The 17,394-nt window shown below is 55.0% G+C and overlaps 1 protein-coding gene across 2 annotated transcripts in view; it reads right to left on the reverse strand.

The window, feature by feature from the left end:
* Positions 1–17,093, reverse strand: part of CPNE5 (copine 5) — a 94,999-nt gene extending 77,906 nt beyond the window's left edge. For both annotated transcript variants that reach the window (XM_043591255.1, XM_043591254.1), the window contains exons 1-3: positions 16,507–17,093; positions 1,572–1,612; positions 757–803 (exon numbers count right to left, since the gene is read on the reverse strand). In XM_043591255.1, the coding sequence (XP_043447190.1) occupies positions 757–803; positions 1,572–1,612; positions 16,507–16,601 (183 nt within the window). In that variant the 5' untranslated portion in view covers positions 16,602–17,093. The remainder of the gene's footprint in view (positions 1–756; positions 804–1,571; positions 1,613–16,506) is intronic.
* Between the last annotated feature and the right edge of the window lie 301 nt (positions 17,094–17,394).

Below are 17,394 nucleotides of genomic sequence, written 5' to 3' on the forward strand. Positions count from 1 at the left end.
CATTTTATGGGTAAAATTCACCCCCTTCGGCCACTTGCTCCTGCCCCACACGGGGGCAGGGGTAGGAAGCAGGGCAGGTGACACTCTGGCCAACCCGACAAGGAAGGAGGTTTGTTAATCAAGTCTGAGTTACTGAGGCTTTTACTGGCTATTCTCATGCTGGCCCTGTCGTCCAGGAGGGACTCCCCAGGTTCTTGGCAGAGCTTGGAAGGCAGACTAAAGAGTTGGGACTTGATTCAAAGCAAAGAGTCACTGAAGGTTTCCAAGCAAGGGCATCACCTAAGTGAATGATCACATTGGTCAGAAACCAAGGGAAGGCTGGTGTAGATGAGACATGGCGCCAGCTGCTATGTCCATGTCTTAGGCCACTGCACAAGATCTTTCTTTCTTATTGGGCCTGGATTCCCTCTGTCTCCCCCACAGACTGGGGCTCCCTGAGGGCAGGGCTGTGTCTCCCCCCTCAGACTGGGGCTCCCTGAGGGCAGGGCTGTATCTCTTCCTTCAGACTATGGCTCCCTGAGGGCAGGGCTGTCTCCCCCTCAGACTGGCACACAGAGGGCAGGAACTTTTCCCTCCACCATGTTTCTTCTTGCCATAGCAGGGACAAAACTCCATGCTCTTCAAGCCTTGCTATCCTTCCCAGGGGCTCAGATGCTGCGCTCCCAAACACATCAGGTGGGATGCCTCCAGAGTTAGACAAACAGACACACAATGAGGGCCAGGCGATGTTTCCAGGGTGGGCAAGGGGCCACCTACCTCCCGCCACTGCTTGTTCTCCATCCCTTGAGTATACATGACACATACTGTGGGGAAAGGAGAAAAAGAGGGTTAAGACCCCAGGCCAAGAGGAAGGTGGGGGCCCCAGATGGGGACAGCTCTGGAGGGGGAGGCATCTCAGGAGACTCTGACCTGGGTTGCACCGTTTACGCCTGGAGCCGGGGTGGGGGCGGTCAGCTTGGAGAAGGGGCCTAGAACATAAGCATGTCTGGGAGAGGCACCCTTTTGGAGGAGGTTAGGCCAGAACGTGATGGACGGCACATGGAGGACCGAGTCGCAGAGACGGGAGAGGACATCTGCATCCTTTCAGACCCCAAGACAGTCTCATGAGGCCTTGTACCATCACCAGCCCCACCTCACTGATGGGCACACTGCGGCTCAGAGGCGGCCAATGACCTGTCTGAGATCATACAGTTGACTGGCATTGCTCAGGGCTAGCTCCCTGGACTGCAAAATCAGCGCTCATCCCCGCCCCTCCCCGCCCCAGACCACAGCCAGTTGGGGCTCTAAAATGTACCGGTCTCCCTGGGACCAAGAACTCCTGGCCTCAGACACCCCGATCCCTGCCAACCCCCTTGGTCGTGTTGAATCTTCACCAGTTCCTGCAGGCTGGGAAGGGTCAGACTCTCCAGTTCTCCTCCAGACAGTATCAGTAAAACACTAAACAGCCTGGATGCACCCGGAGTGGTGCCTGGCACATAGCACGCAGGAAGGGCTCCAGGGTCGGCCGCCGCAATCGGTCGGAATGTCGTTGCTGTTGTTGTTACTGTTATTATGGTCAGAGCAGGACTTACGTGGGTCGGACTTGGAAAACATGTCTTTGTCCAAAAGGTTCCTGAAAGAGCGGGGAGAGAAGAAGAGTTAGCACAGCCAGAGAGGAGGCTCTCAGGGGATTCAGGCCGATGTGAGACGCAGAGGCTGCCTCAGGCCCGCTGCAGGCAAAACCCGAAGAGAAGACAGCTCCTTCAGGACGCGATCATTAGGTGCTCATTAAAACCGGCATAGGGCGGGCGGGCCCTGGAGGTCCCTCAGCTCAGCTTCCTAAGGAGCGGGGCTCCCCACCTCCCACCCCAACCAGCCACACACACTCTGGGCACCCTGGATCCCGCAGGACCTCACTCTTGAGCCAAACCTCACTCTGCCCAATGTCTTAGCCTGTTCCAGAAATTCTCCTGTCACCTACCTCAAATAAATAAATAAAGTAAAATCCAGCAAACAAAACTTAGCCACCTTGTGTCCCATTCTCTGAGGGCTCTAGTTACAGCCAGTTTATTCAACCCTCTCATCTATGCTGATAGATTAATGATACTTGGAGCCATGGGATACAGACTCATTTGAACAGGGTCCCCGGAAGCTAACACATGGCCCTGATAATCAGACTTGAAGGCACTACAGCAGGACGATGGACACATCTGGGGACCGAGAGGTCCTGAACGGGTGGCGAGCCCCTCCTGCCCCACTTCCGTGCTATCACACGCTCTTGAACCCCAGTGATGGATGCTAAGTGTCCTGTAAATTCGCTCCCAATTCACACGGCTGCCCTGCGAGGTCAGTACCGGGTAGGCATCATCCCATCGGACAGATGCGGAAGCGGAGGCACAGAAGGATCAGGCAAGGGTATGTCCTGAACATCTGTGTCCCTCATTCTATAGTGACCTGCTGCTGTCGGGAAGCAACACAGCCCACTGGAAACTCAGTTTCTGGCTGGGACGTGACTCGGCTTCTCTGAGCCTCTGTTTCCTCACCTGTACAATGGAGACAATAGAACCAGTCCTGAAGATGGCTGATGCCTTACCCTATCTCCTCAGCCCTTCTAGCTCCTGTACACACCCACGGTTTCTTCCGGCATCTGCTTCTCTCCCAAGGGCCTTCCCTGGCAAGCCAGCTGCAAATTACCAGGAAGTGTATGCTCCCCAGGTCAGCCCTCAACCAATGATGGGCAGGACTTGGGGGTAAATACCCAGTTCTTCATTGCTCTCCCCACCCCCCAATGCCAGGCAGATCCCAGGAGTGCTCCCAAGTCTCCAGTGGGACCGAGTCCCAGAAGCCCAGTGGGCGACCCCCTCATCAAAGACCTTGTTGACTCGTGTAAGGGCCCCCACCCCCACCCCTGGAAGACTTCTGTGAGCCCTCCTGCCTCTGCAAGCTACTGTTCCTTCCTACACTACCCTAAAGTAAGCCTGCCCGGGGCGCCTGGGTGGCTCAGTCGGTTGAACGTCCGACTTCAGCTCAGGTCATGATCTCGTGATTCCTGAGTTCAAGCCCCACATCGGGCTCATTGCTGTCAGCACAGAGCCTGCCTCAGATCTTCTGTCCCCCTCTCGCCACCCCTCCCCAACTTGCACCGTCTTGACGATAAATAAAACATTATAAAATAAGTAAACTCTGGCCTTGCCAGCCATCTTAGCCTTGTCCCACCTCTCTTCCAGATGTCCCCAGGGGTCTTCTCACCCTGTCCCTCCACTCCTTCCATGAACTCCTTTCTCAGAAAGGAGAAACAATAGACACCGGTCCGTGTGGCTTCCTGACCCCCAACTCCAACTGTCAGAATATGGAGCCCTCTGGGTCATCTGTTCCGTCTTCTCCTAGGAGGGGAGAATGAAACCCAAGGAGCGGCAGGGAATAGGCAGTGGTAGAGCCAGAAAGATCTAGAAGGCTTTACCCTGGGTCACTGTCACCAAAGCCATCAGGAGTGACAGTCTATCTGGGCAATTTGACCCCACAGTCAATGCCAAAGGTGGGAGGTGGGAGGTGGGAGCCAAAGACCAGCTGATGAATGGACAGATGCAGTGGCAACCAGGTGCCAGCACATGGCACCCCTGCTGCTGGGGAGGCCTCAGATCACGCTCATGAATCCTCAAGACTCCCAGAGATGCCCTTGAGAGAGGGATCCCCAGATCCCCACCCTCTGTTCCAGCCTTCATTCAGGGCCTCTTCCCTAAAGGCCGCCACCCACACCCACACCCCCTCTGCTGGTCTCCAACACTCCTGCACCAGATCTGCTCGGGGACAGCTGTCACTTTGGACATCATCTGATAAACCTCCCAGCCCACCGCAGTGAGCACCAGATGAAATGATGAAAGGCAGCCCTGAAGGGGGCAGGGGGAGTACAGGTAAGACATCACTTTTAAGTACATGCATCCACACCAACGTGGGCTGACCACCTCCTCCTGCAGTGTGCTAGGTTTGGGGGCAGAAGGGTCTATCTTGATTTCAGCAAAGGGCAAAATGCCTTCACACCAAAGATGAGACTCTACAGTGGGCAGAACATGAGGCATGGTGAGGAGTAATAAAGAGGGTTGGAGGGGGCAGGACTTTATTAAAGAGAGTGCTGGAATTTATCTTTGAATTCCATAATGAAATTCTATAATTGCACAAAACCTTAGAATGTTCAAGCTAGAAGGGACCTGAGGTCACCGTTTCCAATTCCTTTATAAATCAGGAATATGAGACTCTGAGAAAGGACATCTCATTTCTCTAAGGTCTGGGTCCCCTCCAAGCTTGGGTGTGGAACTCAGGTTTTGTCACATCTAGGCTAGTGAGATGCTGGATTTCAGCGTGTGTGTGTGTGTGTGTGTGTGTGTGTGTGTGTGTGTATGCGTGTGTGACAGACAGAGACGGAGAGACAGAGAGAGACAAAAAGATACAGAGAGATAGAGACAGAAAAGGAAGGACACAGAGACAGAGACAGAGGTGGCTCTGCCCATGTTCCCACCTAGACTGAGAAATAGAACCAGTCATGTAGCTTCAGTGGCTCCCTGCCCTGTAACCTCTGGACTCTCACGGAGCCCTGGGGCTTGGGTTAGCCTGACCCGGACACCCGAGGATGACAAAAACCCTTGTCCAATTCCTATCTGTCCTTGATTTTGCCTTCCCTGAACAGGCACTGACCAACAACCATCTCCTCTCCCCTCCCCAGAGCTCTCTTGGGCCTGTAGTGTGCAGCCCCTGACTTGTAGGGCCCCATGTCCATACTCAGCACGCCCTGGGCTGCAAAATGAGGGACACATCTATCTCCCACACTGGCTGGGTGCTCCTCCATGCTAGGGACCCCACCTCTGCTGCAGGCCAGCCCAGCATGTGACTCAGAGCAGGGTGCTGGCAAATTTGGATGAAGGAAGACCAAGAGGAATGGCCATATGGGTAAGACTCTTGTCTCCCCACCTGCATGGCGTCTGCTCAGTCAGGACCGGCCCCTAGACTCTCTTTTAGCTGTACGGCCTAGTGGTTAACTGCGTGGGCGTCAGGCAGACAAGCGGGGTTCACATTCCAGCTCTGGACAAGTTTCTTGCCTTCCTGTGTCTCAATGTCCCCACTTATAAAGGAGGGCTAAACTGGTTCCTCCCTCAGGACTGCTCTGGAGCACCTGGGCCTAGTGAGGCTGCTCAGAGGGTCAGTCATCATTGGCTCAGGGCTGAACAGAGCGGCCACTCTCCTGGCGGGTGTTCAGGTTCATTTGGTGAAAAAGAGAGACACAGGATGGGCGACACGAGCCACCTCCGCCCTCACCCGACCAAGGAAGCCCACCCCCAACACATATACTCCCAGCACCCCATTGTATGTGTTGAATCTCCTACTGGCTAACAGCAGCCCCACTCACCCCAGCCTCAGGCCCCTCCTTGGCCTCCCCACCTTCCCTCCCACTCAGCTTAAGGCCCCTCTGCCCCTTTGCCTAAGTCCCTGCACCCTACGCCCCTCTCTGATCCCTTACATCATCCACAATTGCCCCTATCTGTGCCTGACCCCAAGGGCCTGTCCTAACAGAAGCCTCAGGGCCCGCTGAGCCGACTCTCATGGCCTTGAAATGGTGGCTTCCCCACACGAGCCATGAGCCTCTCACTTCCTGGGACTCACCCCTGCCCCCTCTTGTAAAAAGGCAGATTCTTGGGCCCTAGGCCCAGAGCCCCGTTTCTGCTGGTCTGGATGGGCTCCTGGAAGTCATGTTTCAACTATCTTCCCCACCACACACACCCAACACCCACACTTCTGATGGCAGCAGTCCAAACACTGCATGTTGGGACACTGGGGTCTTTAGGGCCTCAGCTTCCCCCACCGCAACCATGCACACAGACACAGCGCCTGAAAGCTGTCACGTGACCCTCACCCCGCGGCGCCGAGGACTCGCAGGCTGAGGGACAGCGACTGACTTGCCCACAGACACAGCCGGTGAGAAGCAGGGTGGAAGGAGACCAGGTCTGGCCTGAAGCAGGGCCCCGACCACAGGGCTCGGCCACACCAGACCATAAGTGCTTTTTCTCCACCTTCCGTCTTGGGAGAGCTCAAAGAGAAATTCTTTCCAACAGGCAAAAGGTGTTTTTTTCCCCCCAAACAGCATAAAACCCTTCAGCTGCCCGCACCGCAGCCTGGAGCTTAGCTTCTTTTGTTCCTGAAGTCAAGGCTGGGGAAGGAGCCCAGGGCCCCTTTCCTCCCTCCTCTCCCCCAAGGAATCGTTTTCGATTCGGTGGCAGCCAGAAAAAAACAACTATGCCCTGAGTGGTGAGGTCAGAAGTCTCCAAAGCCCCAGCAAAGGGAGAGAGCGCTGAACGGGCGGAAATAGGACCTCTTACCTGGTGCCAAAGACGGGAGCCTGAGGGTACCACCCTCCCATCTGTGAGACTTCAAACAGTAGGGAGTATAGGCTGGGACTCTCCAGTCAGAGAGAGGAGGAGATAGAGCCCTGTCCTCAGGGATACCCAGTCTGAGGGGGGAGACACAGCCCTGCCCTCAGGCAGCCTCAGTCTGAGGGGGGGAGACATAGTCCTGCCTTCGGGGAGCTCCAATCGGAGGGGGGAGACACAGCCCTGCCTTTGGGGAGCCCCAGTCTGAGGGGGGAGACATAGTCCTGCCCTCAGAGCGCCCCAGGCTAAGGAGGGAAAATACAACCCTGCCCTCAGGAGGTCCCAGTCTGAGGGGAGGGAGACACAGCCTTGTTCTCAGGAACCCCAGTCTGATGGGGAGACATAGCCTTGCCTGAGGGAGTCCAAGTCTGAGGGGAGACACAGCCCTGCCCTCAGGGAGCCCCAGTCTGAGGCCAAGATACATTTGCTCTTGAGCGGAGTTGCTGGGCAAACTGACCATCACACATCCCCGGCTGTCTCTAAGCGAAGCCCAAAAATGCTGTATAGATGCTCTGAGCAATGACTCCAGCTACGGCATAGTGGGAAACACATTAAGAGCACTCACCCTCAGCTTTTCCTGGACCAGGAGTCCCCACGGACCCCCTGAAACTGGAAGGAAAACGTGGCATATTGGTACATTTGGATGCATTCTTTTTGGAGAGCTGTCATCAGATTCCCAAAGAGGTTCCTGAGGCTAAAAGAGTTACAAAAACCTGGTGCATCTTTTCCCCAGCAACTCTCCCTAAGCATCCTTCCAACGTCTGGCAAGAGGTGGGGAGCACAGAGAGCAGATGTGGAGCTTCACTGCTCAGTCCACAACTCAGTTCTGCCCTTTACTAGGTGGACGACCTCACTTAACCTCTCTGTGCCTCAGTATCCCCATCTGTAAAGTGGGGATAATAAGAGTCCCTCTCTCCTTGGGATTTCCTGAGAATTAACAGAGCTCATAGATGCAAAACAGAAGAGTGTCTAACGTTGTAGTAAGCTGCAATTCGGTGCCTGGAATTCAGTGGGTGCTCGCTAAAGGCCTGTGGAGAATAAGTAGGATCTCTAGGGACGCCTCATGCTCTGCCCCCCTAAACGGGCTGCAGCAGGACTTTGAGCCCCCGCATGCTCACCACTGCCCAATACGGCTGCACGGCCTTCCTTACGGAGAGCAGACTGGGGACACGTGAGCCACCATCGGGGAGAAACAGGAATCTCGAGAAGATCCACAGAGATCCCTGGCCCCGAAGAGCCTCCCAGCAACACCCCATTTCTCTGAGGAGCAATTCGACCCCAAACATCTGGCCCACACCCCAGGCAGGCGAAGAGGGTGGGAGCTGGCAGACATTAATCACAGAGACAGTCTGCTCCGAGTGCTTAACCTGTGACACCCTATTCACCCTACGTATCAAATGCCAGGAAGTGGACGTGGCCTCCTTCTAGAGGCCAGGGTGCCGGGGCTGAGAGACGTGCCTAGTGTCACCCAACTTGCCAGGGAACACGCTGAGCTTGAAGTCTGACGCCCAAACCCAGCTGCAGGTGCCACGGGGAGTGTCTGCATTTCCAAACCCAGGGCCACCCCAAACCCCATCCTGGCCAGCAGTGCCCCCTCCCCTTCTCACTCTCCCTTGTGTCCTGCCCTGGCTCTCAGCAGGGCTGCTTCCAAAGGAATGGCTGGAGAGAACTGGAGGGCTTTCTGTCTCCTCCTGCCCTGCTCTCCGTCCACACACGCAGAAGGAATCCAAGAAAAGAAGAGGAGGGAGCTGGGGAAGAAAGGGACGTTGGCACCCAGCCCTTGGCACTTGCCCATCTCCCCCTTTGAGATCCCGCTCCTCACCCGCGTGCACTGTTTCCCTGCCAAGCCACCTCACCAAGGTCTAAAAAGCAATTTGCACACGGCTTAAAGAGCTCTCCTTCCTGGGGCTATTTGCATTATTATTATGACTATTATAATTGTCCCTGCAACAATTGTCCCTCCCATGCTGTGTGGCCAAAGGAAGAGAGCCTGAGTTCTGGCCTCAGAGGCATCCACGCTGGAATCTCCACACGGCCACGTGGTAATTCTGTGACTCTGGACAAGCTACTGACCCTCAGTTTCCTCATCTGCGTATGGGGTCACATACCTGCCTTCTGCAGTTGTGAAACCAATAGCTTAAAATAGGAAGGCAGGAAGCACGTTGACTCCTCGCTCCCTTATGCCCCTTCCGGTCCTATTCATCGTCTTAAAGGTTTCTACTTCAAAAACACACTCCAAACCCCACACCACCATCAGCATTGTCTCTCGCTCGCTCGCTCGCTCGCTCGGATGTGGCAGTAGCTTCCTGCCTAGCAGTGTGCTTCAGTCCCTGCCCCCGTCGTCACAGCAACCAGAGAAAAGTTTTTTTAGAAAATGTATCAGATCACATTACTCCCGGTTAACCACCCGACCCCCCCAGGTGCTGTTAAAATACCCAACCCCTTCGCGCTGGTCACAAGGCCATGACCGACATCCCCCATTTCCCCTCTAAGCTCGGCTTTCTTCCCTCCCCATCTCCCACACCGCTCCAGCTACACTGGCCTCTCTGCAGTTTTGAGAGCAGACCAAGGTCTCTTCTGCCATCTGGCCTTTGCACTTGCCGTTCTCCCCCTCTGAATCACCTTCCCTACGGTTCCTTCCCCAGTTGGCTTTCTCATCCTTTGGCTCTCAGCTCGATGCGACCCGCTCATCCTGTCTGTAGCGTCCCCAACAGCCACAGACTTATTTGCAGAACACCTATCTCTATCAGACATTACTGGCTTAATAAAAAAATGTATATATTTGTTATAACCCCCCTCCCCACCCCCCCCCCCACACAGATCACTGTGAGTTCAACAAGAGAGTTTGTCTATCTTGTTCACCACTATATCCTCAGCACTTCAAACTCAAGACTCGAGGTACCTGGGTGGCTCAGTCGGTTAAGTGTCTGACTCCTGGTTTTGGGTCAGGTCGTGATCTCACGGTTTGTGGACACGCGCCCTGCATCGGGCTCTGTGCTGACAGCACGGAGCTTGCTTGGGATTCTTTCTCTCCCCCCTCTCTCTGCCCCTCCCCCTGGCCTCTCTCTCTCTCTCAAAATAAAATAAATAAAAAGTATTCAGACTCAATAGCAAATGAGGATCAGTACCAATTGCTGAACAAATGAATGTTTCAGTAGTGTTCAGTTATTGGTACCTATTACCATTATTAATTTTATTTAGTACATCCCAGTTTATATGGAACTTCACAAATATAATCTCGTTTGTCTTTATAACAATCTTATAGAATGTGGACAGGACCAATATCTCTCCCCATTTAACAGATGGAAAGACTGAGGCTAGAGATCTTAACTGAGCCGGCTGAGATTGTGGAGAGGGTAAGCCAGGAACCGCATTGACTTTCAGTGTCCTGCCCAGGATTCTTCAAGATCCAAAGGCATAAAGCTCTCCTATTGGGACCTGCAGGCACTATGCTGGGCCACCAGAAGTGAGCAATATTAGAGGACAGAGCCATCTTGCAATGTTTTGCCCAGGAATGTCTGCCAACTTATCACACTAAGTTTTCAGAGTTTTTTTTTTTTTTTTTTTTTTTTTTTTTCTTGCCCAGGAAACTGTCAAGAACAGAGATAGTCAGGGGTCTGGCCAAGCTGTGCTTGGAGAATCAGTCCCCAGTCACCTAACACAGGCTGTCCACTGACTGCAGGAAAATCTAAGGAGCTAGTCCTCAGAGATACCAAACTCCAAGTACCCCCAGGGAGCTCAGGTAACATATGGATCACTTGGAAAGCCTCCTGTGGCAGAGGTCATGGCTGTCCACCCAGCAAGCATTCCTCACTCTCTTCCTGCTAACAGAATCCACAATGGTTGAGGTATCTGATAGAAACACCCGAAATCCTAGAAGGTAGATTCTTATCCCTTGTTGCTATCAACTGAATTGTGTACCTCCTAAAATGTATATATTGAAACACTAATCCTCAATGTGATGGTATTTGGAGATTGGCCTTCGGATGGTAATTAGGGTTATGGGGGTGGGGCCCTCGTGATGGGATTAGTGTCCTTATGAGAAAAGATACCAGAGAGGTTGCTCTCTCTTTCTCTGCCACGTGAGAACACAGTGAGAAGGTGGCCATCTGAAGTCAGGAAGAGAATCCTCCCCAGAACCCAACTATGCTGATCTCAGACTAACATCCTCAATGGTGGGAAATAAATTTCTGTTGTTTAAACCACCCAGTCTATAGTATTTGGTTATGGCAGCCCATGCTAACTAATATGCTAGTCCTCTAGAGGAGGACGTGAGACCTAGCTTTAGCCACTGAAATAGAAGGGGAAGTCTGGTGAGATTTGGGGAAGGATTGTGCTTTTCAGATAAAAGAACTTGTGAAACAGAGGCCTTTGGCCCCATGCCTTGCTTCCTATCTTTGGATGTGGTTGTGATGCCTGGAACAGGTGCAGCCATTTTGTAACAAGGAGGTCCACCATTTGGATGGCAGCAGAATAGAAAGATAGCTGGGTTCTTGGTAGCAAAGTGAGCTGACAAACCTGCACTGAGATAACCTACCTCCAGACTCACTGTGATCTGACAAAAAATATATATTTGGGGTTTGAGCCACTACCAGATTTTCTGTTATCTATAGCTGAAACATTCCTAGCTGAACCTGACTCCTCTGTGCCCCAAAGCTTTCCAGCCTTATTCCCCTTACCTCCTCCCACCCTCTCTTCCCAATGGTAAGTCATCTCCAGCAATGGCCTTGGGTCCAAGCAAGAACTGTGGGCTGGGAGAGGAGGAATGGGAGCTACCACCACATGGCCTGGATGCCATGGAAAGCTCACTGCCATCCCATGACTCTCTCTGGTCTCTGCTCCCTGGAGATTCCTCCCATTCTGGGTTTGCCTCCCAGAACCAGAGGCATTCTAGAGTAAGGAGAGAGAGCACGTACTCCTTGGTGACATCTACTATGGTTGGCACCCAGGCCCCTACGATGACCCTCATGGAGACCCCAATCCCCAACCTCAAGAAGCCCTCAAGGCTCTGCAGTCTGAGGAAACTGGATTTGGATCCCATTCTCCAAAATGTGCTAACTGAAACCTTTTGGGCAGGTCCCTTAACCTCTCTGAGCTCTGATTTCCTAATCGGCAAAAAGGGAAACTACTTCTTCGTACCTTATAGGATTGTTGCAAGGTTACAAAGATACAGTAATTGTGGATGGCAGAAATCGAAGACGGTCCCCAAGAGTCCTGCCCCCTGGTGAACAAGCCTGCATAATCCCCTCCCCTTGAGTGTGGGTGGGACCTGGAAATATGACGATACTCATGATGCCGGTGATCACTGCTACTTTACGTAAGACTCTGTCATGGCTGACTGGGGAAGAGACCTTCCTGCTGACTCCCAAGAAGGGACCCGCCATGTTGTGACAGGTCCACACAGCTAGGACCTGAGGGCGGCCTCTAGGAGCTGAGAACCCTCCTGATCCATCAGCCAGCAAGAAAACAGGACTTTAATCCCACAGCTTCGAGGAACTGGATTCTGCCAACCATCTAAATGAGCTTGGCTTAGGCCCTGAGCCTCAGATGAGATCATAGCCCCTGCAGACACCTTGATTTCAGCGTGGCGAGACCCTGGGCAGAGGGGCCAGGTGCGCTATATGCCTAAGCTTCCGACCTACAGAAACTGCCAGAAAATAAACGGCTGTTGTCGTAAGCCGCTGGGCGCGCGGTAATTCGTCATGCAGCCACCGCGAAATTAACATCATGATCTTAGTTTGAACCAAATGGCTGCTTGAGTCGATCGAAAACAGCTGAATACAGACCACTGCATACGGTTCAGCCTAATACAGATGTGAAGTGCCTAGCACATAGTAAGCACTCAGTAATTCCCACTCATTCCCCTGGCTCCACTACCAAGCGCCTGGGAGTAATCTTTTTCCTAACACTGGCCTTGACAGCTGCCACGTTGCCCCCAGGCTCCTCCTTCCCCAGAGCTGCCCTCCCAGCGCCTGTCAGAAGAAAGCATTCAGAGCCCATTCACACCCCTTCCGAGAGAGGTCCGGGGCACAGCTCCTGAGCTAGGCTGCCTCTCAGGGCTCGGCAGCAAAACGCCAACTTGAACAGACAGCAGAAAACATCTTCGGGGCAGAGACAGCAACTGCCCTCCAACCCCGCCCGCTGGCAGGGGCCCGGCCGCTGCTTGAGAGATTCCAGCCTGGCCAAGCAAACTGTCTGCCTTCTGGACTCTCCCCTCCTTGTCTTCCCTATGGGCGCCAAGAGCCCCACCGTGTGAAACTGTGCATTCCTTCTTCCCGCAGGACCCTGTGGAAGTGCAAAGGTTTCCTGTTACATAAAAAATGCAAATCGCTCTTTCTAACACACTGGTCCGGATCCCTGCACAGAGAGACCTGAAAAATAGTGAGGATCCTGGGGAATGGGGCACGAGATAGCTGAGTTTGGAATGGGTCTGCAGGGAGGCTAATCGTCAGGAAAGGTCTGCAACAGACCATCAGAGGAAGGAGAAGCTTGCGGCTCACGTTTTCTACGACGTCTTCCGGTATCTGGTCCCACAAACCATCTACTCTACTTATCCCCAAAACAACCCTTCAGAGTCTCTAAATGTACACAGTATGTCAAACCTATCTCAGTAAAGCTGAGGCGGGGAGGGGTGAATAAAAATCTCTCCATGGATCAGATCTCCAGGACCCACACAAACCCTGGGATGTTTATTTACTCTCATGTGTCAAATACTAGGCAAATCAATTACTATTCATGGACTGATCCACCTCACCCTCATAACTGTGATAACAATCAGTGCACGCCTTTTACAGATGAGAAAACAGAGGCACAGGTTAAGTAGTTTATGCAACGTCACAAGGATAGAGCTGGGATTTGAACCCAGGCAGACAGATCCCACAGTTCATGTTCCTAACCATTGAGCCAAATGACCAGAAGCTTTATAATATTTGAACCTGAGTTTACTAAAGTCAGTGAAAACAAGTGTTTGCACGTAGACCATAGATCAGCCCAAGGGATACGCTACCCAAAGCGGAGAGACCCAAATACGTCCATCCCACAGTGTCATGTGCCTTCAGTGGAGGCTTGGCTAGGCCTCCACGGTGGTCCTGTGCAGGGGGTCAGACGTGCCCCTGGACCAGGCAGCTCTGCTCAGCTGGCAGTGCCCTAGGAGAGGCGTGGCAGGGCATCAGGTCTTTCCCAGGCAAGAGCAGAGAGCTCCTGGGGCTGCAGGGTTGGCTGGGACCTTCCTAAGGAGCAGGGCGGAGCTGGAAGGGAACTGGATCCCAGGGATGCTAGTTTCCAGTTCCCTGAAATACCAGGCCCCTCAACCTGAGCTGCCCATTCTAAAAGCCCCCTGAAGTTCTCACCCCACCAACCCCTCTGCCTGCCTTCCTGTCCCTGCCCACCAGAAGGGGTCACCTAGATGCTCAGCGCAGGCCATCCCTTAACCTCCTCTCCTGGGACCCAGTCATTGCCGACCACGGGATACTGGGGAGGAAGACTTATGACCGTGGAGTCTTGAATATGCTGGAGAAAGCCATTCTGTGCAGCTCTCCCTCCTCCCTCTGCTCCTCTTCTCCCACCTCCCCTTTTCCCTTCTCTCTCTCCTTCTTCTAGAACCTAGATATTTGGACCTGCTGGAGGGAAAGATGGATTTACAATTCCAAGCCCACCCAGACTGGTTTTTGGCCTCCCCTCTGTTCCAGGTGACTCCTGCCTCCTCATCCTTCCTACCGACACCAGGCCCCACCCTCTGGGTGGCTTTCAGACCAGGAGCAGGGCCTGAGTCGGGCTGATGGATCACATCCCTGGAGATGCCAGGGCCGATCCCAAATCACATCCCCCAGGAACTCAGGGGGATCCCCGGGTATTTCTTAGGCAAAAACCTTGAGTCCTTTGGACCCCTCCGCTTTCCGAGAGCAAACAGGAGGGGCCAAGTGCTGCTGCCTTACAGTAATCATCGTACTTACTTATTGAGCACCGACTATGTGCCAAGCAAGTGCAAAGTAGGTGCTGGGTGCCTCCCCATCCTCTACTCCCGTAATTCTTCCGACCGCGTTTGTTACGTATGTGCAACATGCATGCCAACCACGCCTCTAAGCAGAGGCGCTACCTCAGCAAATAAGATTTCTCCAATACAGGTTTCGTTGTTTGTACTTGACCAACGGGGGTGATGGAGGCGAAAAGCATGCCCCAAAGGGTGGAGCTGAGTCGGCTTCAAGGTGTCTGACTCCAAAGCCACAGTGCCACGTGCCCTCTGCCTCCTCTCCTCTCCACTGGAGTAGAGGGTTCATAGGTCTGAGCCAGGGTGGGGATCCCCGTCCTCAAATGCTTAGACAGTTGCTTTGGGGGAGGAGGGGTGGAGCCTACACGCCTGAGATGGCTTCAGAGGTGGAGTGCTCGGTATGTGAGTGACCCCTGGGCCAGGCTGAGTACGCAGGACCCAGGGGACACAGAAGACTCTGTGATTCGGACTGGGTGTCTCATGGGTGAGAAGGAGGGCTGCAAGTGGGGGGCATGAGAACAGGCTTTTCAGGATGGGGGGACGTGAACTGGCAGAGATGAAAGAGGGGTGAATTCAGGATGGGGAATAGGCTGCTCAGAGCCCGGTGGTGACAAGGATCTGGAGACAGCTCTGACACAAGCCTGACAAGCTGGGAGGGAGCGTCAGGCGCAGGGATGTGTGCTCCACAGGGAAGGAAAGGCAGGCTGTGGCAACTATTGATGGCTGAGGAGGTGAGACTAGAGCTAATGGGCCATCAGGAATCTCCCAGCAGAGCGATGGCAAGATGCAAATGGCGTCAGGAGAGAATTCTGACAGCGATGTGCGGGACCACAGGGGAGACATGTGGGTGTTATCACAGGAGACCCAGGAAGGGCCTGGCATGGGGGGGGGGGGCTATGCTCCACCTCACGGGCCCTCCCTCCTACACACCCTCAAATCCCAGTCCCTCCCCTTCCCGCACCTCAGCCCAGCTCTCTGTCTGGCTACAGGGCCCCCAGGGCCACAACTGTGGAAATGAGAGTTGAGAGGCCACGAGGGTGAGTGAAGGGTCTGACCAGAGAGGGGCCTGGATGAAAACGGAGTGGGTGATTTGGAACAAGGGCACAGCCAGGACCGCGGAGATGCTATTGGGTAGCATCATCTAGGGTAGGAGGAACAGCAAATCCAGGGGAATGTCAAGGTGGGCTATGCCCGGGGCCACAGTACCCCTCACAGCCCAGCCAGGCAGTGACCCTAGGCCAGCCACAGGATGATGACTGCATTAGAGAAGAATCCCCCTTCTCCGCTGGTACCTCATACTGCCTGGGGCAGCCTCTTCTCGGGAGAAACTGGGAGAGACCCAGCTCTCGGATGGAGAAGTTACCCCCAAAGTCTGTGTGACATGACTGGGGATTTGGGGGTGGTAGCCCATAAAAACACACCTCCCCTCCCCTGCTGGACTCTAAAATTCCACACTCGCTGTCCTAGTCCTTTGGCTTAAGATTTTGTGTACCTAAGTTACTGTTTATTTTAATGGTGCCACTTTAAGTTGTTATCAGTTATCCATAGCTCAGTTATCCATTGATTGAATGAATCAATCTGATCCTTTTCCGCCGGTTCTGTTGTTGGAGATGAAGAAAAGCTTCAAACCCTGGGGTCTAGGGTAGTGGGTGGGTGGGGTGGAGAGGAGGATATTGGGGCAAAGGAGCAGAGAGAAGAGAGAAAAGAAGAACAGAGAAGGCGGAGGCTGGGTATTCCTGGGGAGGATAGGGCAAAATCACTCACTTCATCATTTGGGCAAGAGTTGATCGGCAATAACCTGTGCCAAGACCCCCGGATAGCCTTTCATTACCTCCCTCTCCTGCTTGGGGCGCCCGGACCCCTGTTCCTGTGTCTTCACATCTCTTCTCAGCAACAGCCCGGAGTGCAAACTTTCCGAGATAGGACCCCAAGCCTGGCTTCCCCCCATTCCGCGGTCATCACCCGTGGCTGGGCAGGGGCTCCTGCTGGACAGGCACGGGGGGCATCCTGGAGGCAAGGACACTCTGAAAGGGGGCGCGCGAGGGTAGAGGGTCCGCGCGACAGGAGCCGCGGGGCTCCGGATCCAGGGGCGGGGCAGGGGGACCCGGCCAGCGGGCGGCTCACCTGCAGGACACGGTGATCTCCACCTTGGTGGCCGGGATGCTGCCCGCCAAGGAGTCGAACTCGCTCAGCGACGCCATGTCCTCAGGCTGCTCCATCGCCTACCGCGCCCCCCACCCCAAATTAGTCAATCCCTGCGCGATTCACGCCTCCTCCAAAGCGACTGAAACCCTGGGCTCTCCCCCAACTCCGGAGCCGGCGCTGGGCGGCAAAGGGAGGAGAGAGGAGCGCGAAGAGGGGGCGTGGGAAGTGAGAGAGGGAAGGGGGGCGGAGGGAGCGGGGGCCGCGGGTAGAGGAGGGGGTGCAGGTGACGCGACGAGGAGGCCGGGGCGGGGGCAGCGGAGAGGGGCGAGGTGCCCAGGGAGCTAGGGTGCAGCGGAGAGAGGCGGAGGGGCGCGGGGAGAGGGCACCGGGAGGCACGCGCGGAGTCGTGGAGAGGGGTTTGGGGAGAGGAGCGTGCGGCTTCGGGTGGGGAACAGAAGGGGTGAGGGAGAGGAAGAGGGGCGTGGGGGGCCGGCTCGGGCGCGGGGGTGGCCGGACGCCGGGAGCGCCCGGGCTGCGCCGCCCCTCGCTGGGTCTCGGCGCGGGCGGCAGCGGGGCCGGGGACCCGGCTGCGCGCGCCACCTCCTCGGCTCCGGCTGGGGCTCCGGGGCGCCCGGGCTGCGGGAAAATCAAATCTGCCCGAAGCCGCCGCCTCCCGCCGGCCGGGGCGGGCTGCGTGCCGGGTCCGCGCGCGCCGGAGGGGGCGCCCGCAGGGGCCGGGGCGGGGCCGCGGGCGGGGTCTGCGCGCGGGTGTGAGTGTGTCCGTGCGAGCGTGAGTCTGTGTGTGTGCGTGTGTGCGCGCGTGGCGGGCGTGGGGACGCGGCTCCAGATGCTGGCAGCCTGGGGGGG

Source organism: Prionailurus bengalensis, chromosome B2 (assembly GCF_016509475.1).
Source record: "Prionailurus bengalensis isolate Pbe53 chromosome B2, Fcat_Pben_1.1_paternal_pri, whole genome shotgun sequence".
NCBI classification, from domain to species: domain Eukaryota; kingdom Metazoa; phylum Chordata; class Mammalia; order Carnivora; family Felidae; genus Prionailurus; species Prionailurus bengalensis.